Here is a 24,271-nt window from a genome sequence, read left to right as displayed (position 1 = left end):
GCCTGCGCCGACCATGCTGCTCATCTAAACTAAAATCTTCCACACTTCCTGGGTCCGTATCCCTCTAGCATCCCGGTAGCATTGTGGTTAGCACAATTGCTTCACAGCTCCAGGGTCCCAGGTTCGATTCCGGCTTGGGTCACTGTGCGGAGTCTGCACATCCTCCCCGTATGTGCGTGGGTTTCCTCCGGGTGCTCCGGTTTCCTTCCACAGTCCAAAGATGTGCGGGTTAGGTGGATTGGCCATGCTAAATTGCCCTTAGTGTCCAAAATTGCCCTTAGTGTTGGGTGGGGTTACTGGGTTATGGGGATAGGGTGGAGGTGTTGACCTTGGGTAGGGTGCTCTTTCCAAGAGCCGGTACAGACTTGATGGGCCGGATGGTCTCCTGCACTTTACATTCTATGATGATATTCCCATCCTATTCATGTATTTTTCAAGATGCCCCTTAAATGTCACTATCGTCCCTGCTCCCACCACCACCTCCGGCAGCGAGTTCCAGGAATCCACTACCCTCTGTGTAAAAAAAAAAACAAACTTGCCTCGTACATCTCCTCTAAACCTTGCACCTTAAACCTATGCCCCCTAGTAATTCCCGACGTTAAATATCCTCACTGACGGGGAGGGGACGATTGCGGTAAGTTTTCACATCAACATAAAACTCGACTTTGCACATGTAATATTTTCCACTCCCGTCACCAAACCCACCAAAGCAAACAGTAGCGGGAAATCCCGGCCATTGTCTCCTCCTCAGAACTTATTTCCCTAACTTTGCATCATCAGAAAATATGGCTGCAACATTTGCTTATGTCTCTTCAGCATAGTTGATAATATAGGTGGCACGGCTAGCACTGCTGCTTCACACCGCCAGAGACCCAGGTTTGATTCTTGCATTGGGTCACTGTCTGTGTGGAGTCTGCATGTGCTCCCCGTGTCTGCGTGGGTTTCCTCCCACAAGTCCTGAAAGACGTGCTGTCAGATAATTTGGACATTCTGAATTCTCAGTGTACCTGAATAGGCGCTGGAATGTGGCGACTAGGGGATTTTCAGAGTAACATCATTGCAGTGTTTTTGTAGCTCCTGGTGACAATAATGAGGATTATTATTATTAGTTTGTAAATAATTGAGACCCCAGCACTGTGGTGCTGCACTAGTTGCCAACCTGAAAATGTCCCATTTACCCCCAAATATTTGTTTCCTGTTAGTAAGCCATGCTAATATATCACCTCCCCAACACCATAAACTCTTGTCTTGTGTGGTAACCATTTATGTCACAACTTATCAAATGCCTTTTGCAAATCCAAATGTCCTGCATCTACAGGTTCCCCTTTATCCGCCCAGCTTGTCACATCTTCAAAATACTTTAATTACATTTCCAAATTCAATTTTACTTTCAGAAAACTTTTGGCTCTGCCTGATTGTATTACCATTTTCTAAATGCCCTGCTGTCAGCTCTAGCATTTTCCCACATGTTAGATAAACTGGTCTATAGAGAAAGAAAGATTCTGAGAAAAATGCATATTTGAGAAGAAGGCTGAGACTGGGGTATTAATAATGGGAAAGTTAAATTCCACTGGTGGTGTTGGTGGATGGATCCACAGACCAAAAGTAGGTTGAGAAGGGAGCAAGAAATTCTTTGTGCGCCACAGGTGAAGATGGCGGATAGTAAAGGGTCAATCCTACCAGCCCAATTGTCGATGGGGGCAGCATGGTAGCATAGTGGTTAGCACAGTTTCTTCACAGCTCCAGGGTCCAGGTTCGATTCCCGGCTTGGGTCACTCTGTGTGGAGTCTGCACGTTCTCCCCATGTCTGCATGGATTACCTCCGAGTGCTCCGGTTTCCTCCCACAGTCCAAAGACGTGCAGGTTAGGTGGATTGGCCGTGCTAAATTGCCCTTGGTGCCCAAAAAGGTTAATTGGGGGGTTAGTGGGTTATGGGGATAGGGATGTGGGCTTGAGTAGGGTGCTCTTTGTAAGGGCCGGTGCGGATTCGATGGGCCGAATGCACGGTAAATTCTATGATTCTTAAATGAGAAGTTCAGCCGGCAGAGGAGGGAAGCCCAGGAGGACCTAGCCAAGCAGGTGGAACCACTAAAAGCGGAAATTGACCACGTGGAGAATGATGCGGGAGACCCAGAAGGGGCTAAAGGTGGAGGATCTGGAGAACTACACCCGGAGACACAACGTAAAAATCGTCGGGGTGTCTCAAGGCATCGAGGGAGCGGACGCTGACTCGTTTGTAGCCAAGGTGCTGTAGTTGATGGCGGAGGGGCTTTGACTGGCCCCTGGAGGTCGACTGGGTGCACAAGGCCCTGATGAGGAAGCTGCAGGCAAATGAGCCGCTGAGGGCGATGGTGGTGCCTCGATTATGGAGAAGATATTGCGGTGGGCAAGGCAGATGAGGTACACCTGAGAAAACAATGAGCTCCGGGTGTACCTGGACCTGGGCATGGACCTGGTGAAAGGAGAGCTGGGTTGAATCAAGTGAAGGCTGCCCTCTTCAAGAAAGGAGTGAAATTTGGGATGCTGTCCCCTGCCCGCCTCTGGAGTTCATGATGCTGGGGAAGATCGCGGACCTGGACTCGCACCGGTTGATCATGATTTTACTATGGTCATAGAATCAGGTTTGGACCGGTTTAGCCTGAGTTCGGAAGGGTGTCGGCGAAGGAGCTGAAGGGGTTCATTGAGAGCGGATCCGTGGAGGTTTGGGAATCTGAGGAAGGAGTTCCCGTACTTCTCCCATGTGCTGAGGATGTACTCTCGGATTGACTTTTTTGAGGTTGACAAGACGCTGCTCGCAGGGATTGCCGACTCCGGGTATTCGGCAATCATGGTTTCGGGTTACTCGCCGCACTGGTTGGACTTGTAAGTGGACCTGGGGGAGGGGACAGGGCCCGCAGTGGAGACTGGATGCAGAGATGCTAGCGGATGGGGAGGTGTGTGAGCGGGTGAGAGCCGCTATTCGGGGGTATGTGGAACTGAATGATATAGGTGGCTTTCTGGCTGCCGCGCTATGGGAGGGGTTCAAGGCAATGGCTAGGGTGGAGTTCATATCTATCCGGGTGCATAGGGAGAAGGTGGAACCAGCAGAGATGACGAGGTTGGAGGACGAGATTCTGCAGGTGGACAGGAGGTATTCGGAGGCCCTGGAGACAGGATAGCTGAAAGAGAGAGAAGTTCCAGATGGAGTTTGGGTTGGTGTCCACAGGGAAGGCAATCGTACAGTTGTGGAGGGCCAGAGGGCAGTGTACTAGTATGGGGAGAAGGCAAGTAGAATGCTGGCCCACCAACTCAGGAAGCAGGAGGCGGCGAGTGAGATCGGAAGGTTGAAGAGTGGTACTGGATCCAGTGACATAGAATAGGGTATTTGAGGAGTTTTATCGGAACCCCCAACCCGGGTGGGAGTGGGGGTGAAATGCGGCGATTCCTAGACGGGTTGGAGTTCCCCAAGGTGGAAGAGGATATGGTGGAGGAACTGGGGGCTTCCATTGAACATGTGGAGGTGATGAAAGGGAATGGGAGCAATGCAGGCAGTGAAGACCCCGGGCCCGAATGGGTTTCCTGTAGAATTTTATCAGATTTTTGGGTACCTTGGCCCCTCCTGGTAAGGGCATATAATGAGGCGAGGGAAAGGGGGATTCGCCCCTCCCCCCCACATTATCGCAGGCGTCCATATCCCTAATATTAAAGAAGGATAAAGATCTGGAGCAGTGTGGGTCCTATCACCTGAAATCGTTACTAAATGCGGATGCCAAATTGTTGGCAACCATCTTGGCCTTCTGGATTGAGGTCTGTGTGCAAGGGGAAAACCAGACGGGGTGTGTAAAGATGCCTCATCTGTCGGTGAACGTCAGGAGATTGCTAAATGTGACAATGTTGCCCCTAGATGGACAGGATATGGAGGAGGCAGCGAAGGCGTTCGATCGGGTGAAATGGGAGTACTTGTGGCAAGTGTTGGGACAGTTCAGGTTCGGGCAGGGGTTTCCTGCACGCTTAGTGATGCACGAGGATGGCACAGTGGTTGGAACTGCTGCCTCACAGCGCCAGGGATCCAGGTTCATTTCAGCTTTGGGTGACTGTCAGTGTGGCGTTTGCACTTTCTTATCGTGTCTGCGTGGGTTTCCTCCGGGTTCCTTCCACAGTGCAAGGTTGCTGAGGTTAGGTAGATTGGCTGGGCTAAATTTCCCTTAGTGTTCAGGGATGTGCAGTTTAGGTGGGGTTGTGGAGATAGGGCGAGGGAGTGGGCCTGGGTGGGGTGCTTTTTCAGGGGGTCGGTCCTATTTTTGCTAACGAAGCGGATAACCTTACATTTATCCACATTATACTGCACCTGCCATGCATATGCCCACTCACTCAGCCTGTCCAAATCACGCTGAAGCATTCCTGCATCTTCCTACAGCTCACCCTCCCACCCAACTTTCTATCATTTGCAAATTTTATGATACGTTTAGATCCCCCCTCCAAATCATTAATATATAATGTGAACAGTTGGTGTCCAACTTCAGATCCCTGTGGCACCCCACTAGCCACTGCCTGCCAATCAATCCAATTTTTTGCTTCCTGGCTGCTAACTAGCTTTCTATCCATCTCCAGACACTACTTGTAATCCCATGAGCTTTAATTTTACATATTAATCTGCTATGTGAGACCTTGTCAAAAACCATCTGAAAATCTAGATAAACCACATCCACCATTCCACACACATCATAAAATAATTCCAGTAGATTTATCAATTATGATTTCCGTTTCATAAATGCATGCTAGGCTCACTGGTCTATAATTCTCTGTTTTCTCTCTACCTTCCTTTTGAATAGCGGGGTTATATCAGCTACCTTCCAATCTGTAGTAACCATTCCAGAATTCAAATAATTTGCTGGAGCTTTTGAGAGAAAATAAGGGTGGCCTGATGGAGGCCTTTAAGATAATGAAAGTCGTTAATAGGATAAATGTAGAGAATATATTTCCACTGATGGGGATAACAAAACATACATAAAAGATGGCCACTAATAAATCCCATTAAGTATTTGCGTACCCAGACTTCAGTTACACTGTGGAACTCACTAACGCAAGTAGTAATTGAGGCGGCTAGCAAGAGTTAATGGAGTTAGATGACGAAGGATGCCAATGGGGATCAGTAACACTGATTGACCTCTGCTAATACCTTCTTTGACTCTTTCTGTTATTTCATTAAATATCTCAAACCAGGTCTGAGTTGATTTTCTCTTAGAAACATATTCATCTCTGAGTAAGAAATAAATTTGTTCTTGACTGCCCTCTGGTAATTTTCTATTTAGTGAAGGCACTGATTAGACCAGGGGTGGGCAAACTACGGCCCGCGGGCCGCATGCGGCCCGCCAAAGGTATTTCTGCGGCCCACCAAGTCATTAAAAAAAAAAAAAAAAATTTTTTAAAAAAAATTTTTTTTTTTTTTTTTTTTTAAATTTTTTTTTAAAGGTTAATGGGTGGGGGGGGGCTGTTGGGTTACTTACTGGTATAGGGTGGATACGTTGACTTGAGTAGGGTGATCATTGCTTGGCACAACGTCGAGGGCCGAAGGGCCTGTTCTGTGCTGTACTGTTCTATGTTCTATATGAGGCGCCCACAATCATAACCGGGTGAAGTAATTATTTTACTTAATATACTATGCGGCCCTTTGTGAATTGTGAATTTCTGAATGCGGCCCTTGCACGGAAAAGTTTGCCCACCCCTGGATTAGACTGTATTTATCTGGTTTATTCATCTCTGCTGTTTCTGAACAAGGGTGTATGTTTTTAATTTTCTAGTCTTCTGGTACCACCCCATATCTAAAAAATAACTTGATTTACATTTTTTCCAGGTCACTGTCCCCCAGCGTACTGTGCAGCATGGATGCACCGAAACTAGATCTTCAAAGAACGGTAAATGTTAATCTTTATTTTTTTCCATCATTCATTCATGGGATGTGGGCATCGTTGGCTGGGCCATCCCTAATTGCCCTTGAGAGCTCGATTTATTGTCAGCCAAGCAGTCAGTTAGGGCAAGGAGCAAAACACAAGAAATAGGAGCGAGAGTAAACCATATGGCCATCAAGCCTTCTCCTCCATTCAGTATGATCTGATATGATTATGACTGATCTTGGGCTTCACCCACTCCCCATATCCTATAATAACTGAAACGAAAAATCTGTCTATCCACAATTTAAATGTATTGAACAATGGAGAATCCAAAAACTTCTGGGTTGAAAATCTATGATAAATTAGTTCACTCAAAATCCTAAATGATCGGTCCTTTATCCTGAGACTGCTTGTATGTTTTAGACTCTCTTGTGAGTGGAAACGTTCGCTGCGTCTACCTCATTAAGCCCCCTTCAGATCTTTGCAGGTTTAGATGAGATCACCCCTCATTCTGAGTACCAGAGAATCGTAAGCCCAATTTATTCAGCATCTCATCAAAGGACAGTGACCTCATCCCATGGTGTAAACTAGTGAACCATAGCTGTATCACCTGCAATGCAGGTGTATCCTTTGTTAAATATGAAGACCAAAACTGCACACAGTATTTCAGATTTGGCGTCACCAAAACCCTGTCCAATTATAACAAGGCTTCTTTGCGTTTGTACTCAATCCCCTAGCAATAGAGACCAACGAGCCATTTGCTTTCCCAATTGCTTACTGAACCAGCATGGTAATTTTCTGGGTTCCTTGCATGAACACATACAAGGTTGGTCCCTTCGAAGACCAACACTAAACAAATTTTCCACCAAAATCTTTCTGCTTTCTATTCTTACAATCCAAAGTGAAGAGCTTCACACTTCCCTACATTCTACTCCACCTGCCATCTTATTTCCCACTGACCTAACCTGTTTATATCTTTACTGTGTCCTCCCTACAGCTAACTTCCCACCAGCTTGGTATTGTCAGCAATCTTAGCTACATTACTCTGTCTCTTCATCTAAGTTATGAATACAGATTGTAAGTAGCTGAGGCCAGAGCACTGATCCTTGCGGTACTTCACTGCCTGCCAACTTGAAAAAGCTGCATTTGTGCCCACTCTCTGCTTTCTATCGGTTAACCAATCCCCCAATCCATGTTGAAATATTACCCTCAACTCTATGAGCCTTATCTTTTTTTAAATAAAATTAGAGTACCCAATTCATTATTTCCAATTCAGAGCCAATTCACCTACCCTGCGGGTTGTGGGGATGAAACCCACGCAAACACGGGGAGAATGTGCAAACTCCACACGGACAGTGACCCAGGGCCGGGATCGAACCTGGGACATCGGCGCCATGAGGCAGCTGTGCTAACCACTGCACCACCGTGCTGCCCCTAATGAGCCTTATCTTGCCTATTAAATTTTTGTGTGGCACTTTATTGAATGCCTTCTGGAAAATGAGGTATACTACATTTACTGGTTCCCCTTTATCTACTCTACTTGTAACATCCTTAAAAAAACACTAATATATTTGTCAAACAGGATTTCCCTTTAGGGTGGCACAGTGGTTAGCACTGCTGCCTCACAGCTTTAGGGACCTGGGTTCAATTCTGGCCTCGGGTCACTGTCTGTGTGGAGTTTGCACATTCTCCCCATGTCTGCGTGGATTTCCTCTGGTTTCCTCCTTCAGTCCAAAGATATGCATGTTAGGTGGATTGACCATGATAAATTGCCCTTAGTGTTCACAGATGTGCGGGTTAGGTGGGGTGACGGGGATAGAGCCTCTTTGAAGTTCTCTTTGATCCCTTTGTGCTCCTTCCTGAAATTCCCTTTCTTTTTATCTCCTGAAATTCCAACTTCCACTTTTCCAATTTTAATCTCTCTACTGCTGCCCCTTCTCACATTTCGGGTTTTTTGACTTTCGGCTGAAAATTCTAATTCAAAGTCCCTCACTAACTGTTCGAGGGACAGAACTTTTAAATCCTCACAGTAATATTGTCTGGTTCTGCTTGCTATAAAGCACTGGTATCAAAGGTGGACATGTTTGCAGTTTAAAGTACAGACTCCAGAAAGCCTTTTTTGCAGTTTCGTAAACTTGGTTTTAAGGAAGAATTTACTTTCCCCACTCAAATTCATTTATTTTGTCTGTAGGAACAAATTCCAAACCCTGACTCTCCCAATTTGTTCTCCATCTGTGGGAACAATATCAGCACGAGCCCCCCAAATCGGTCAGATTACAGACAAGCATCCCATTTTGTTCTGAGCACCCCAAGGTGAATTTCCCCAATGTTGCTGATCAGGGTGTGACTCCTCAATTAGTCACTGGCTGGCTCGAATACCCTCAAATTGTTACACACTCGGACGAGGAGGGATGAACTGGCTCTGTGTCGTTATCTAATCCCCTCTGTTGTTAGCAACAAGATTTAATCTAACAGGATTCCTTTTCCTGTGGCTACCCTTTTCCCAGACCTAATAGTTATGATTTAAAATGAGCCATTTTAACAAGCTTTCTTAAGTTGAGATAATCAGTTTATTGACCACAAAAAAGGAGATAATGGTCAAACATACATTTACAGATTAGAAGTGAGATTTTGGTCCAAATTAAATTTTAAAAAGAAGGTATATAGTTTAGCTAAACAGGGGCTGGTTTAGTACACTGGGCTAAATAGCTGGCTTGTAATGCAGAACAAGGCAGCAGCTCGGGTTCAATTCCCGTACTGGCCTCCCCGAACAGGCGATGGAATGTGACGACTAGGGGCTTTTCACAGTAACTTCTGTCATGAGAATGCCGCTTTAAGAAATGTTTGGCTGCTCATGTTACTGCAGTGTTATCAGAGTGTGGGTGGAGCTGAGCTCTGGTTCCACACACACTCTGACATCCCTGCAGTAACATGAGCAGCCAAACATGAGTTAAAGTGTGTCTGTTTCAATGCAAGGAGTTTCAGGAATAACGGAGATGAACTTAGAGCATGGATCAGTACTTGGAACTACGATGTTGTGGCCATTACAGAGACATGGATTTCACGGGCAGGAGTGGTTGTTAGATGTTCCGGGGTTTAGATGTTTTCAGAAGAATAGGGAGGGAGGTAAAAGAGGAGGGGGAGTGGCACTGTTAATTAGGGAATGCACCACGGCTGCAGAAAAGGAGGTAGTTGAGGAGGGTTTGTCTACTGAGTCAGTATGGGTGGATGTCAGAAACAAGAAAGGAGCAGTCACTTTATTGGGAGTTTTCTATAAACCCCCCAATAGCAGCAGAGATCTAGAGGAACAGATTAGGCGGCAGATCTTGGAAAAGTGCAGAAGTAACAGAGTTGTTGTCAGGGTGACCAACTTCCCTAATATTGACTGGAACCGCCTTAGTGCAAATAGTTTGGATGGAGCAGATTTTGTCAGGTGTGTGCAGGAAGGATTCCTGACTCAATATGTAGACAGGCCGACGAGGGGGGAGGCCATATTGCACTTGGTGCTCGGCAACGAACCAGGCCAGGTGTCCGATGTCTCGTTGGGAGAACATTTCGGTGACAGTGACCACAACTCCTTGACCTTTACCATAGTCATGGAGAGGGATAGGAACACACAGTATGGGATGGTATTTAATTGGTGGAGGGAAAATTATACTGCTATTAGACAGGAGCTGAGGAGCATAAAGTGGGGAAATGCACAACAGTAATGTTTAAGGAGCACTTGCTGGGAGTTTTGTCCCACTGAGATGAGGAAGGAATGGTGAGGTGAAGGAGCCTTGGATGTCAAGAGGAAGAAGGAAGCTTATGTAAGGTTGAGGAAGCAAGGATCTGAATCGGCTCTACAAGTTAGCCAGGAAGGAACTCAAAAATGGACTGAGGAGAGCTAGAAGGGGGCATGAAAAAGCCCTGGCGGGAAGGATCAGGGGAAACCCCAAGGCGTTCTACACTTGCGTGAGATATAAGAGGATGATCAGAGTGAGAGTAGGGCCGATCAGAGATAGTGGAGGGAACTTGTGCCTAGATGCTGAGGAGATGGGGGAGACCCTAAATGAATACTTCCTTCCGTATTCACTAGAGAGAGAAACCTTGTTGCCCGTGGGAAAGTGTGAACCAGGTTAATAGACTCGAGCAGGTTGATATTAAGAAGGAGGATGTGCTGGAAATTTTGAAAATCATCAGGATAGATAAGTCCCCTGGGCCTGACTTCCTGGCGGCGGCCGTTTGGGCTCCTGGACCGAGAGAAGCAGAGTCTGACCCGCTGCCCCGCTCCGGACACTGCGGACAGACGGGACACTTGCGGACAGCTCCGCTCCGGACAGCGGCCGATCTGAACAATAACAGACGGAATCATGGGAAAGGCGGCTACAATGGAAATTGCCATAAACAGTAACGATGACAAGGCCGGTTTACCAGAGGACAATAGCTCAGAGCAGGACCTTCAGCAAGTGATGGTTTCAGGCCCGAATCTAAATGAGACCAGTATTGTCTCCGGTGGTTATGGAGGAACAGCAGAAGTGATAATCGCCATGGATACAATCAAAGGATTCACCAACATTCGCGAGTCCCAGAGTGGCCCAGTAACGAGTGGCGAGGAACCTGCCTGTGGGATTGCTGGTGAGAAGTTTGACATTGTGAGAAAGAGGGGAATCAACACACCTACAAGTACACAAAGCAGATGATCTCAGAGAGGTTTGGACGAGGCTCTCGTACAGTCGATCTCAAACTGGTGGCACAGATTGAAGTTCTGCGAGACACAAAGAGGAAATACGAGAATGTGCTGCGCCTTGCTCGCGCCCTCACCAATCCGTTCTACAACATGGTTCAGACACACCGAACCCTGGGAGAGTCCTTCTCTGATCTTAGTCAGAAATCACCAGAACTCCAGGAGGAGTTTGGATACAATGCCGACACTCAGAAATTGCTATGTAAGAATGGAGAAACACTGCTTGGAGCCATCAACTTCTTTGTATCCAGCATCAATACTCTCTTCAATAAGACTATGGAGGACACCCTCCTCACCATCAAACAGTTTGAGAATGCCAGATTGGAGTACGATGCCTATCGCACTGACCTTGAGGAGCTGAACCTGGACCTCATGATTCCCTCACACTGCCGAAGATTGATTTGGCACAGTATCTGTACCTGGTGCATAAGGCGAAATATGAGCGATTACGCAATGATGTCACTATCAAGCTGAAATTTCTGAAGAACAAGGTGAAGGTGATGCACAAACAGCTGCTGCTATTCCGCAATGCCATCTCCGCTTTTTTTCAGGGGAATCAACAGCAATTATAACAAACACTCAAACAGTTTAATGTGAAGGTGAAGGTGTCGGGCTCTGAGAAACCATCCTGGCTCGTACGAACGTAAGAGCTAAGAGCAGGTGTAGGCCCTCAAGCCTGCTCTGCCATTCAATGAGATCATGGCTGATCTTTCGTGGACTCAGCTCCACTTTCTGGCCTGAACACCATAACCCTTAATCCCTCTATTATTCAAAAAACTATCTATCTTTATCTTAAAAATATTTCTAAGAACAATGACAACAAACCGATTGGGAGCAGAATCCGAGACGGGCAGAGTAGAAAGCAACGGGAAAGTTGCATTAAATTTTAAAAAACCCCAAAAAATCATTTGAAGTCGGTGTGTTTGAAACAAACTTTCTGACATGTTAGAAATTTAGGGGAATCTCCTGGTTGCTTAAACTCAAATCATTTTTCATGGAATTTACAGTGCAGAAGGAGGCCATTCGGCCCATCGAGTCTGCACCGGCTCTTAGAAAGAGCACCCTACCCAAGCCCATACCTCCACCCTATCCCCATAATCTAGTAACCCCACCTAACACTTAGGGCAATTTGGACCCTAAGGGCAATTTATCATGGCCAATCCACCTAACCTGCACATCTTTGGAATGTGGGAGGAAACCGGAGCACCCGAAGGAAACCCATGCACACACGGGGAGGACGTGCAGACTCCACACAGACAGTGACCCAAGCCAGAATCGAACCTGGGACCCTGGAGCTGTGATGCAATTGTGCTATCCACAATGCTACCCTGCTGCTATTTTCAGATATCTCGGCTTCATAATCTTTTATCAGTCAAACACCAAGGTACGAAGGGACTGTGTATGTCAAAGTTCGGAGCACACTGCTAGTTTGTATATATTCCTTCTGTGGACCACACATCTGTATGATCCACCCTCCCTGGATCTCCCCCACCCACCCAGGACCCCAGCTGGGGGTGGGGGTGGGGTGCGGTTGTGGTGAATAGGGAACAGGCTGTTTTCGAGGGGGACTTTCAGCATTTTCAGGGTGGCGGTCTGGGGACATTCTGGTGATTCTTGTACTGATTGGTGATGGGTGGGACCCTGGACTCGGCATTTCCAACGGGACGGACTCCACCCCCCCCTCCTCCCACACCCCCAACTGAAGGGGAGGGGGACAGCCAGGACAAGACGTTGTCCGAGGGTTTACCCAGCTCCCCTGATATGGGAGTGAGGGGTATTCCAAAGCCAGAGTATTTATTAGACTGTTTTTGATTGTAGAGGAGAGGAGTTAGATCGGTGTGTGCTGTCAGTGCGAAGCTGTTGGACCATCCACAGTGTTACCACTTTTTTTTTTTATAAATTTAGATTACCCAATTTTTTTTCCAATTAAGGGGCAACTTAGTGTGGCCAATCCACCTACTCTGCACATTTTTGGGTTGTGGGGGCGAAACCCACGCAGACATGGGGAGAATGTGCAAACTCCACACGGACAGTGACCCAGAGCCGGGATCGAACCTGGGACCTCAGCGCCGTGAGGCGTTTGTGCTAACCACTAGGCCACCATGCTGCCACTTTGAGGGGAATGCCCGATCAATATTCAAAATGGTGCAGAGTGTGAGCTCTGTGGTGTATTAAAAAAATATATCTTCTTTAACTCTGCATCATCCATACCGTACTGTTTGTGGCGTTTAAATTAATTAATATAAGCACACCCAAAATAAGGTAAACAACAAAAGTCAGGAACATTGGAGAATTCTGGAGATATGCAGACAGCAGCAAGATTCTGACTCATTCTCCCCCCCACCCATCCCCTCCCCGAGGCTGCACCCCATCCCCCTCCCCAACACCCCCTCCCCCTCCCAGTCCCTGCAACTGCCCGCCCCCCCTCCCTCCCTTCTGCAAGCCTGAGCCCCTCCCTTCCTGCACCTATACCCTCCCTCCTCACCTCCTCTCCCTCCACTCTGAGCCTGCTGTGTACTTTCAGAACTTTCTGGTTTATAATATCAAAGTATAAAACTGATGATTTTATAAAAAAAATTCACTTCCATCTCACTTTTTGTGTATTAAACTGACCAATTTTTCTGGAAAAAAAACCAATAAAATAAAAAAAAAGTCCCCTGGGCCTGACAGGATATACCCAAGGTTACTATGGGAAACAAGAGAAGAGATTGCTACGACGTTGGCGACGATATTTGCATCCTCGCTCTCCATTGGAGTAGTACCGGATGATTGGAGGGAGGCAAATGTTGTTCCCCTGTTCAAGAAAGGGAATAGGGAAATCCCTGGGAATTACAGATCCATCAGTCTTGCGTATGTGGTGAGCAAAATATTGGAAAGGATTCTGAGAGGTAGGATTTATGATTATTTAGAAAAACATAGTTTGATTAAAGATAGTCAGCATGGCTTTGTGAGGGGCAGGTCATGTCTCACAAGCCTCATTGAATTCTTTGAGGATGTGATGAGACACATTGATGAAGGTCAGGCAGTGGATGTGGTGTATATGGATTTCAGTAAGGCATTTGATTGTAGAGGAGAGGAGTTGGATCTCTCCCATCCCCCCTAACGGGTCAGAAATATTCAGGAGTAGGTTGTCCACATACAAAGAGACCATGTATTCCACTCCCCCCTGGACCAGCCACTTCCAGTCCCATAACGCTCTCAGTGCCATCGCCAGTGGCACTGCAGCCAAGGCAAACAACAGTGGGGAGAGTGGACATCCCTGCCTTGTCCCCTAGCTCAGTCTGAAATATTCCAAACTCACCCGGTTCGTCCGCTCTCCATCGGACCCAGTCGACAAAGCCCTGCCCAAACCCAAACCGCCCAGGACCTCCCACAAATACTTCCACTCCATCCGGGCAAAGGCCTTTTCCACGTCCATAGCAACCACCACCTCTACCTTCCTCCCCTCGGAGGGCATCATGATGACATTCAAGAGCCTCCTAACGTTGGCTGTCAACTGCTTGCCTTTGACAAATCCTGTCTGGTCCTTCCCTATCGCCCCTGGAAAACAATCCTCTATTCTCGAGGCCAAAATCTTGGCCAGCAATTTGGCGTCAACATTCAGTCGGGAGATTGGTCTATATGACCTGCATTGTTCTGGTCCTTCTCCCGCTTCAGGATCAATTAGATTTAAGCCTGTGACATTGTTTGGGTATCTGTCCGGTCCCAGGGCCTTGCCTGACTGCCTGGCCTCCAATCCCTCTGCTACTTCCACAATCCCAATCGGGGCTACCAGCCCCTCCACCAACACTTGGAAACTCCAAACCCTCATCCCCTCCACCCCAGTTGGGGGCTCCGACTCGTACAGCCGACTGTAAAATTCCTTGAACTCCCTATTCAGCCCCCTGGGTCCAAAATCGTGTTTCCCCCACTTTATCCTTCACTTGTCCTATCTCCCTGACTGCCTCCCTTTTCCTCAACTGCTGTGCTAACATCCTACAGGCCTTTACCCCATACTCGCCTTCCTCAACTGCCCCACTGCCTTCCCTGTGGATATCAGACCAAGCTCCATCAGCAGCCTCTGTCGCTCCCTCAACTGCCCCTCCTCCGTGGCCTCTTGAGTACCTCCTGTCCACCTGGAGAATTTCTAACCAGATTGTCCATTTGTCCATTTCTGCCTGTTCCACCTTCTTTCTATGAGCCCGCACCACAATCAAAATCAGCACCCCAGCCCCTCAACTACTGCCTTCAGTGCCTCCCATAACATTGCTGCCATACCACCCCTGTGTAAGTTATCTCCAAAAAGGTCTGGCTGGCCTCCCTCACCCGCCAGCACACTTCCTCATCCGCTAACAGTCCTACATCCAATCTCCATTGCGGGTACTGACCCGCCCTCCTTGCTCACCCATAGATCCACCCAGTGTGAGGCATACAAAAGTTTGTTGCAGGTTACAGAGGGACACAGATAAGCTGCAAGAGCTGGGCTGAGAGGTGGCAAATGGAGTTTAATGCAAAAGAATGTGAGGTGATTCATTTTGGAAGGAGTAACAGGAATACAGAGTACTGGGCTAATGCTAAGATTCTTGGTAGTGTGGATGAGCAGAGAGATCTCGGTGTCCATGTACATAGATCCCTGAAAGTTGCCACCCAGGTTGAGAGGGTTGTTAAGAAGGCTTACGCTGTGTTAGCTTTTATTGGTCGAGGGATTGAGTTTAGGAGCCATGAGGTCATGTTGCATCTGTACAAAACTGGTGTGGCCGCATTTGGAGTATTGCGTGCAGTTCTAGTCGCCGCATTATCGGAAGGATGTGGAAGCATTGGAAAAGGTGCAGAGGAGATTTACCAGGATGTTGTCTGGTATGGAGGGAAGATCTTATGAGGAAGGGCTGATGGACTTGAGGCTGTTTTCGTTAGAGAGAAGGTGAACAGGTGACTTGATAGAGGCATACAAGGTGATGAGAGGATTAGATAGGGTGGACAGTGAGAGCCTTTTTCCTCGGATGGTGATGGCTAGCACGAGGGGACATAGCTTTAAATTGAGGGGAGATAGATATAGGACAGATAGAACATAGAACAGTACAGCACAGAACAGGCCCTTCGGCCCTCAATGTTGTGCCGAGCCATGATCACCCTACTCAAACCCACGTATCCACCCTATACCCATAACCCAACAACCCCCCCTTAACCTTACTTTTATTAGGACACTACGGGCAATTTAGCATGGCCAATCCACCTATCCCGCACATCTTTGGACTGTGGGAGGAAACCGGAGCACTCGGAGGAAACCCACGCACACAGGGGGAGGACGTGCAGACTCCACACAGACAGTGACCCAGCCGGGAATCGAACCTGGGACCCTGGAGCTGTGAAGCATTTATGCTAACCACCATGCTACCCTGCTGCCCAGATGTCAGAGGTAGGTTCTTTACTCGGAGAGTAGTAAGGGCGTGGAATACCCTGCCTGCAACAGTAGTGGACTCGCCAACATTAAGGGCATTTCCCGCCTCTTAAACTCCGTGTTGTCCCAGTTTGGTGCATAGATATACATGAATACCACCGGCATCCCCTCCAGCTTCCCACTCACCATAACGTACCTACCCCACCGATTCCACCACTATGCTCCCTTCCTCAAATGACACTCTCTTATTGATTAAGATCTCTACCCCCCCGCCTAGTTTTAGAGTCTGGCCCCAAATGACATTGCCCAACTCTAGTCTGATCCACTACCCTCAGGTGCGTCTCCTGTGACATTGCCACGTCCGCATTCAAACTCTTCAAATGCACGTACACGCGAGCCCTCTTGACCGGCCCATTCAGCTCTCTCGTGTTTCACGTGATCAGCCTGGTTGGGGGTGCACCCCCTGCCCACACCCCTTTGGCCAGCCTCCAGCCCACGTCCCTCGCCTCCTCAGGCCTGCCCTCAGGCGCCCACCGTCTTCGACCCCCAATCTGTCCCCAAGCGCCAGGCCCTCCCCTGTCAGCAGATTCCCCCCCCCCCCCCCCACCCTCACCACCCTCCACCACCACCAGTAACAAAATAACAATCCCAACCCCCTCAACAAACTGATCACCTGCTCGCACTGCGCTTCTGCGATCTAGCCCGCCCAGCTAGCCTGGTAGCACCAGCCCATGGCGCCAAGCATCCTACCCCACTGATTTATCCCGCCCCCCCGCTCACACACATATATGCAACACATCACAATCCCCAACAAATACAGAGAAGAAAATTCCACTCACCGTCCCCCATTAAGAACAAAGTTAACCCGCAAACAAAACGGAGCAACGGCCCGTTCAGTGGAAAACAAAACATAGAAAACCCAAAGAGAAAAGAAATTTAACAGCATAACAAGAACACAACTATTCACCCCCAAGTTCAATGTCCTCCATCACCTGCCAGTCCCCTGTCCTTAACTAAGTTCATCGCCTCATCTAGCGATCCAAAATAACGTTCCCGGCTCTCATAAGTGACCCACAAACATGCTGGGTACAGTTTTGTAGGCCGGAAAATAGCGAAAGCTGCACCCGTGTTTACATCACCGCTTTATCACCCCCTGTTCTAAATTCAGTAGAGAACCTAGATAGAGAAGATGGCAATGAAGGCAATGGAACGCCTTTTGAACCCCTAGGAATTCGAGGTCGCAGCGACCAGTAGAGTAGGACAGTGTCCCGTATGGGAAGTTGAGATCAGAAAATATCTCAAAGGGAAAGGATGGCCCCTTTGGAGTGAATTCTGCGCCAATGACGAAACAGGTCCCGGGTGTATAGGACATACTTGGTGGGAGAACCTGTCAGAGATCCACAAGAAGAGCTTAGGGAAAGCTCGCAAGCCAATGGCAATCGTGTCCTGCTTGGCACAATTGCGAGGCACAGAGGAGGTCGTTGGGACTCTCCGTAGAGAGATTGAGGAGAGAGACAGAAATAGTGAGATAGATGTGAGCGAAGTTGAGAAGAAGAATAAGGATTTAAGAGAGAAGTTAGCAGCGAGGGACAGAGAGGTGGATGATGCCAAGAGGGCACACCAGTCTTGTCTCGCGCATTTGAGTAGTTTCCAAACCCAATATGATGAGGCCTACCAGGACACGCAACGTGCGGTCTTAGTAAGACAGGAGACTGAGCAACAAGTTGAGAAATTGCAGAAACAGTGCAGTGACTTAAAAGCTGCCCTACGAGCACGCCATGCTTCCACAACGGAACAAAGGCAGAGCTCCGTAGACCACGCAAAGTGCCGGAAGCAAATTGCGTAATTGCAATCTCTGCTTTCCGTTCAGATTGGGTTTCAAAGTACATTTGGACCCCAGTTAGATCAGGAAAACGGCCCCGATTGGCAGGAATTGAATGAAACTGCCCATAGATACGTGCATGGTACATGAGAAGATAAATAGCAGAGGATGGCTTCGATCTAGTTTTTCGCTAGAGTTAAACAACAGGCCACCATGTACGGCCTGGACGAGAAGGAGCAAGTGAAGCTCACGGTTTTATGCCTCGACCCTTCAGTCGTGGCAGCCCTTCCCGACCCACAGAATGTAGGAGGAGGCACACTCCAAGAAATGCACACAGCGATCCTGGATGCGATTGGCTATAACAGAGGAGACCCGGTAGAAGGCCTAAACAAGTGTAGGCAAAAGAAAACAGAGCACCCCACAGCTTTTGCTGGATGCTTGTGGATACACTTCACAGCAGTTTTCAGAGAGTTAGCCCGTGCCCATTTGTCCACAGATAATATGGCCAAATGGACTCAAATCCTGGTCTCTCATGCGACAGAGGCAGGACAGAGAGCTTGCGCAAATTATGACCCCTCAGACGAGGCCCACAATGAAAAATGGGTTTGAAAAGATTGTCCCGCGCTTGGGAGCAATCAGTCCAAGGCAAAACCGTATTTATAAAACCAGATGAAGAGCAGTCAGTTATGAATCCAGTTAGGACACACCAGAACCCCGCATGGGTAAATGAGGGCAGGAACGGCCCACCCCGCCCAAATCCCAAGAATGTTCCAATTGTGGACAGTTAGGACACTTTGCACGATAGTGCAACGCGCCCCAAAAGCAGCAGAGAAACCAACAGGAATAGGGCAAAGCCGATCCATGGCATTAGCGCCCGTTCAGAGAATGCAGACATGAACGGCACCGACTGACGGTGTTCGGGCTCCCCAACTTGTGTCTGTGACACCCTTTGGGACAAGTCCAGTAGACCAGTGGTTGCAGGCAAAGTCCGGGGACACCCCGTAGAATTTCTTTGGGACACAGGAGGGTTCCACACCACAATCAATTCCTCCACGATGTTCCAACGAGACACGTGGCCCACAACAGACATCACACTCAGCGGCTTTGCAGTGCACTTACAGCAGGGACACATCACAGCCCCTGTAGCGATACAAATAGGTAACATTACAACTTTACACCCCGTAGTTTTGGTTGATCTGCCCCAGAAGCTGAACATATCCTAGGGATCGATTTTATGAGCTCCCACAACCTTTCTTTTCATCCGGTAAACACGTGTGTTTGGAAAATGGCAAAGGCAGCACGAGCCCCCGCCACGCTCACAGTTGGAGAGTATGAAAATAGGATTAGCTCAGTAGGAGACTTTTGGTTCGACCCTCGAGCCATGAGTCCACATAAACAGGTTAGGGCAGTCCTGCAGGAACACAAAGCAGCATTTGCACAGCACAAGCACGACTGTGGCAAAATGGCTGGCTCTGTGCATATTGCCATTCAGACCCCAGAAGCAGTACGGATTTCCCCAAGAAGCAGAGGGTAAAATCTCAAAAATAATAGAGAGTTTACTTGACCAAGGCGTACTCAGCTCAGTAGCCTCCACAAACAACACACCCATTTGGCCCATCAGGAAACCGGATGGATCACGGCGACTGACCATTGATTACGGGAACTGAACACAGTAACCCCAGCCGCAGCCCCCACTGTAGCCACGAGTCCTGAGACCATTCTCAAACAGGGACTCCAGTCAAATTTTTTTCAGTTTTGGACATTAGCAATGGCTTTTGGTCCATTCCATTGGCTAAAGCGTGCCAATACAAATTTGCATTCACCTTTAAAGGACAGCAGTATACGTGGACGTGCCTTCCACAAGGTTTCCACAACTCCCCCTCCATTTTTCACCGACAGCTGGCAAATGGATTAGCAAAAGTTTTCTGCCCCGATTGTCTGGCCCAGTATGTAGATGACTTGCTACTACAAACAGACACAAAGGGAGAGCACATTTCGCTTCTCGCCGAACTCCTAGGACTGCTAAAAGAAATTGGATGTAAAGTCAATTAGGTTTAAACTAATGTGGCAGGGGGATGGGAACCAATGCTGGAAGTTAGAAGGTAGTAAAACAGGGACAGAAACAAAAGGAAGTAAGGGGAAAAGTGCAAGGCAGAGAAGACATAGTCAGAAATCCATAAGGGCGACAGTACAAGGTACAGTGACTGAGGGGAGCACAGTGAATAGGCCCAGTAATAACAAAAGGAATAAAACTGGAGATGTTAAGATTCAAAACAGAGGTAAAAAAACCAACATAAGTGTACTTTACCTGAATGCTCGTAGTATTCGGAATAAAGTAAATGAGTTGGTGGCACAAATCATCGTAAATGACTATGATTTAGTGGCCATTACTGAAACATGGTTAAAGGATGGTCACGACTGGGAGTTAAATATCCGAGGGTATCAAACTATTCGGAAGGACAGAGTGGATGGTAAGGGAGGTGGTGTTGCTCTGTTATTTAAGGATGACATCCGGGCAATAGTAAGGGATGACATCGGTGCTATGGAGGATAAGGTTGAATCCATTTGGGTGGAAATCAGGAATAGTAAGGTGAAAAAGTCACTGATAGGAGTAGTCTATCGGCCACCAAATAGTAACGCGATGGTGGGGCAGGCAATAAACAAAGAAATAACTGATGCATGTAGAAATGGTACAGCAGTTATCATGGGGGATTTTAATCTGCATGTCGATTGGTTTAACCAGGTCGGTCAAGGCAACCGTGAGGAGGAGTTTATCGAATGTATCCGCGATAGTTTCCTAGAACAGTATGTAATGGAACCTACGAGGGAACAAGCGGTCCTAGATCTTGTCCTGTGTAATGAGACAGGATTGATTCATGATCTCATAGTTAGGGATCCTCTCGGAAGGAGCGATCACAATATGGTGGAATTTAAAATACAGATGGAGGGTGAGAAAGTAAAATCAAATACTAGTGTTTTGTGTTTAAACAAAGGAGATTACAATGGGATGAGAGAAGAACTAGCTAAGGTAGACTGGGAGCTAAGACTTTATGGTGGAACAGTTGAGGAACAGTGGAGAACCTTCCAAGCGATTTTCACAGTGCTCAGCAAAGGTTTATACCAACAAAAAGGAAGGACGGAAGAAAGAGGGAAAATCGACCGTGGATATCTAAGGAAATAAGGGAGAGTATCAAATTGAAGGAAAAAGCATATAAAGTGGCAAAGATTGCTGGGAGATTAGAGGACTGGGAAATCTTTAGGGGGCAACAGAAAGCTACTAAAAAAGCTATAAAGAAGAGTAAGATAGAGTATGAGAGTAAACTTGCTCAGAATATAAAAACAGACAGTAAAAGTTTTTACAAATATATAAGACAAAAAAGAGTGGCTAAGGTAAATATTGGTCCATTAGAGGATGAGAAGGGAGTTTTAATAATGGGAAATGAGGAAATGGCTGAGGAACTGAACAGGTTTTTTGGGTCAGTCTTCACAGTGGAAGACACAAATAACATGCCAGCGACTGATAGAAATGAGGCTATGACAGGTGAGGACCTTGAGAGGATTTTTATCACTAAGGCGGGAGTGATGGGCAAGCTAATGGGGCTAAAGGTAGACAAGTCTCCTGGCCCTGATGGAATGTATCCCAGAGTGCTAAAAGAGATGGCTAGGGAAATTCCAGATGCACTAGTGATAATTTACCGAAATTCACTAGACTCTGGGGTGGTCCCGGTGGATTGGAAATTAGCAAACGTGACGCCACTGTTTAAAAAAGGAGGTAGGCAGAAAGCAGGAAATTATAGGCCAGTGAGTTTAACTTCGGTAATAGGGAAGATGCTGGAATCTATCATCAAGGAAGAAATTGCGAGGCATCTGGATAGAAATTGTCCCATTGGGCAGACGCAGCATGGGTTCGTTAAAGGCAGGTCATGCCTAACTAATTTAGTGGAATTTTTTGAGGACATTACCAGTGCAGTAGATAACGGGGAGCCGATGGATGTGGTATATCTGGATTTCCAGAAAGCCTTTGACAAGGTGCCACACAAAAGGTTGCTGCATAAGATAAAGATGCATGGCATTAAGGGTAAAGTAGTAGCATGGATAGAGGATTGGTTAATTAATAGACAGCAAAGAGTTGGGATAAATGGGTGTTTCTCTGGTTGGCAATCAGTAGCTAGTGGTGTCCCTCAGGGATCCGTGTTGGGCCCACATTTGTTCACAATTTACATTGATGATTTGGAGTTGGGGACCAAGGGCAATGTGTCCAAGTTTGCAGATGACACTAAGATGAGTGGTAAAGCGAAAAGTGCAGAGGATACTGGAAGTCTGCAGAGGGATTTGGATAGGTTAAGTGAATGGGCTCGGGTCTGCCAGATGGAATATAATGTTGACAAATGTGAGGTTATCCATTTTGGTAGGAATAACAGCAAACGGGATTATTATTTAAACGATAAAATATTAAAGCATGCCGCTGTTCAGAGAGACTTGGGTGTGCTAGTGCATGAGTCACAGAAGGTTGGTTTACAAGTGCAACAGGTGATTAAGAAGGCAAATGGAATTTTGTCCTTCATTGCTAGAGAGATGGAGTTTAAGACTAGGGAGGTTATGTTGCAATTGTATAAGGTGTTAGTGCGGCCACACCTGGAGTATTGTGTTCAGTTTTGGTCTCCTTACTTGAGAAAGGACGTACTGGCGCTGGAGGGTGTGCAGAGGAGATTCACTAGGTTAATCCCAGAGCTGAAGGGGTTGGATTATGAGGAGAGGTTGAGTAGACTGGGACTGTACTCGTTGGAATTTAGAAGGATGAGGGGGGAATCTTATAGAAACATTTAAAATTATGAAGGGAATAGATAGGATAGATGCGGGCAGGTTGTTTCCACTGGCGGGTGACAGCAGAACTAGGGGGCATAGCCTCAAAATAAGGGGAAGTAGATTTAGGACTGAGTTTAGGAGGAACTTCTTCACCCAAAGGGTTGTGAATCTATGGACTTCCTTGCCCAGTGAAGCAGTTGAGGCTCCTTCATTACATGTTTTTAAGGTAAAGATAGATAGTTTTTTGAAGAATAAAGGGATTAAGGGTTATGGTGTTCGGCACGGAAAGTGGAGCTGAGTCCACAAAAGATCAGCCATGATCTAATTGAATGGCGGAGCAGGCTCGAGGGGCCAGATGGCCTACTCCTGCTCCTAGTTCTTATGTTCTTATGTTAACCCCAAGAAGGCCCAGATTTTGAAAGAAAAAGTACAGTAATCACTCATGGTAAACGTGAGATCGAGCAAAAGAGAATTGACTCTATTGTCAAATTGCCCCTTCCCCACAATGTCTCAGCCCTCCGGTCAATTGTAGGACTGGTTGGCTACTACCAAAACCATATTGACGGTTTTGCCACTAAATAGCCTCTATCTGAACTTCTGAAGAAGCAGGCGCCTTGGGAATGGCTTCCACAGCATACGGATGCCTTGGATGCTTTAAAACGAGCACTCGGCACAGAGGTCCCAGATCCACTTTCCCCATTCGCTATCGAAGTAGCAAGCACCGACCGAACCCTTTCGGCCGTGCTCCTCCAGGAACGCCATGACCAAATACGCCTTGCGCGTTTTAGACCTGTCGAGCAAGGATTTTCTGCCTGTGAAAGGCACCTGCTCGCAGTTTTTTGGGCAGTACAGTACTTCGCCTACATTACAGGACTCAACCCCATCACCATTCTCACTGAGCACACCCCAACACAGTTATTGTTAGACGGCCGACTTAAAGATGGCAGTCAGCCAAATCTGCGCAGCCCGTTGGACCCTTCTTTTACAGGGACGGGACATTACAGTAAAACGAACCAAGACCCATGCCTTCCTTGCCGATAATTTGTAGGATGCAGGCACCCCTCATGAGTGTGAGATCATCACCACAAAACACAACACAGGCACATTTAAACCTAAGACACCTCCCAGGAAAGCAGGTAGCACACCCCAGAGACCCCAGTCCACAGGCACGTGTGCACCCCTGAAAATTTATGTGGATGATTCCTCCACAGTTTTAAATGGAAAGAGAATCGCCGGTTACGGTATTTATGTAGAGGACGTGCAGGGACGTGCCCTAGATGAGATTTCACTAGAGTTGCCAGGACACTTAGGCTCGCAGGGAGCAGAACTGGCAGCATTCGCTTATATTGTAGACCACCCCGACTCGTTCCCGACCCCAACAGACATCTATTCGGACAGCTTGTATGTCTGTAATAGTTTAACAGATTTCCTACCCCTGTGGGAAACGAGAGGATTTGTTTCTGCAGACAGAAAACCCCTACCTTCAGCCCCATTAATCTGACATACCTTAGAGACATCGAAAGATAGAAAATATGGAATCATTAAGGTTCGCAGTCATCACCGTTCTTCTCCATCACCCCGGTAAAGTTAGCTCTTCTGCTTCGAGGCAGGAGACGCATAACTGCAACCCCACGACGACCACATTCTTACCCGTTACTAGTAAATGTTGC

At 47.4% G+C, this 24,271-nt stretch overlaps 1 protein-coding gene and 1 pseudogene across 1 annotated transcript in view; both read left to right on the top strand.

Moving 5' to 3' along the window:
- Positions 1 to 24,271, top strand: part of ccdc77 (coiled-coil domain containing 77) — a 134,494-nt gene that overhangs the window by 47,733 nt on the left and 62,490 nt on the right. The window contains exon 5 of the mRNA XM_038780848.1: positions 5,834 to 5,894. Coding sequence (XP_038636776.1) covers positions 5,834 to 5,894 — 61 coding nt within the window. The remainder of the gene's footprint in view (positions 1 to 5,833; positions 5,895 to 24,271) is intronic.
- LOC119955261 lies at positions 10,208 to 11,233 on the top strand (annotated as a pseudogene).

This window comes from Scyliorhinus canicula, chromosome 20 (assembly GCF_902713615.1).
Source record: "Scyliorhinus canicula chromosome 20, sScyCan1.1, whole genome shotgun sequence".
Lineage (NCBI taxonomy): Eukaryota > Metazoa > Chordata > Chondrichthyes > Carcharhiniformes > Scyliorhinidae > Scyliorhinus > Scyliorhinus canicula.
Note: the sequence above shows the minus strand (reverse complement) of the source record. Positions and strands in the feature narration are given on the sequence as shown.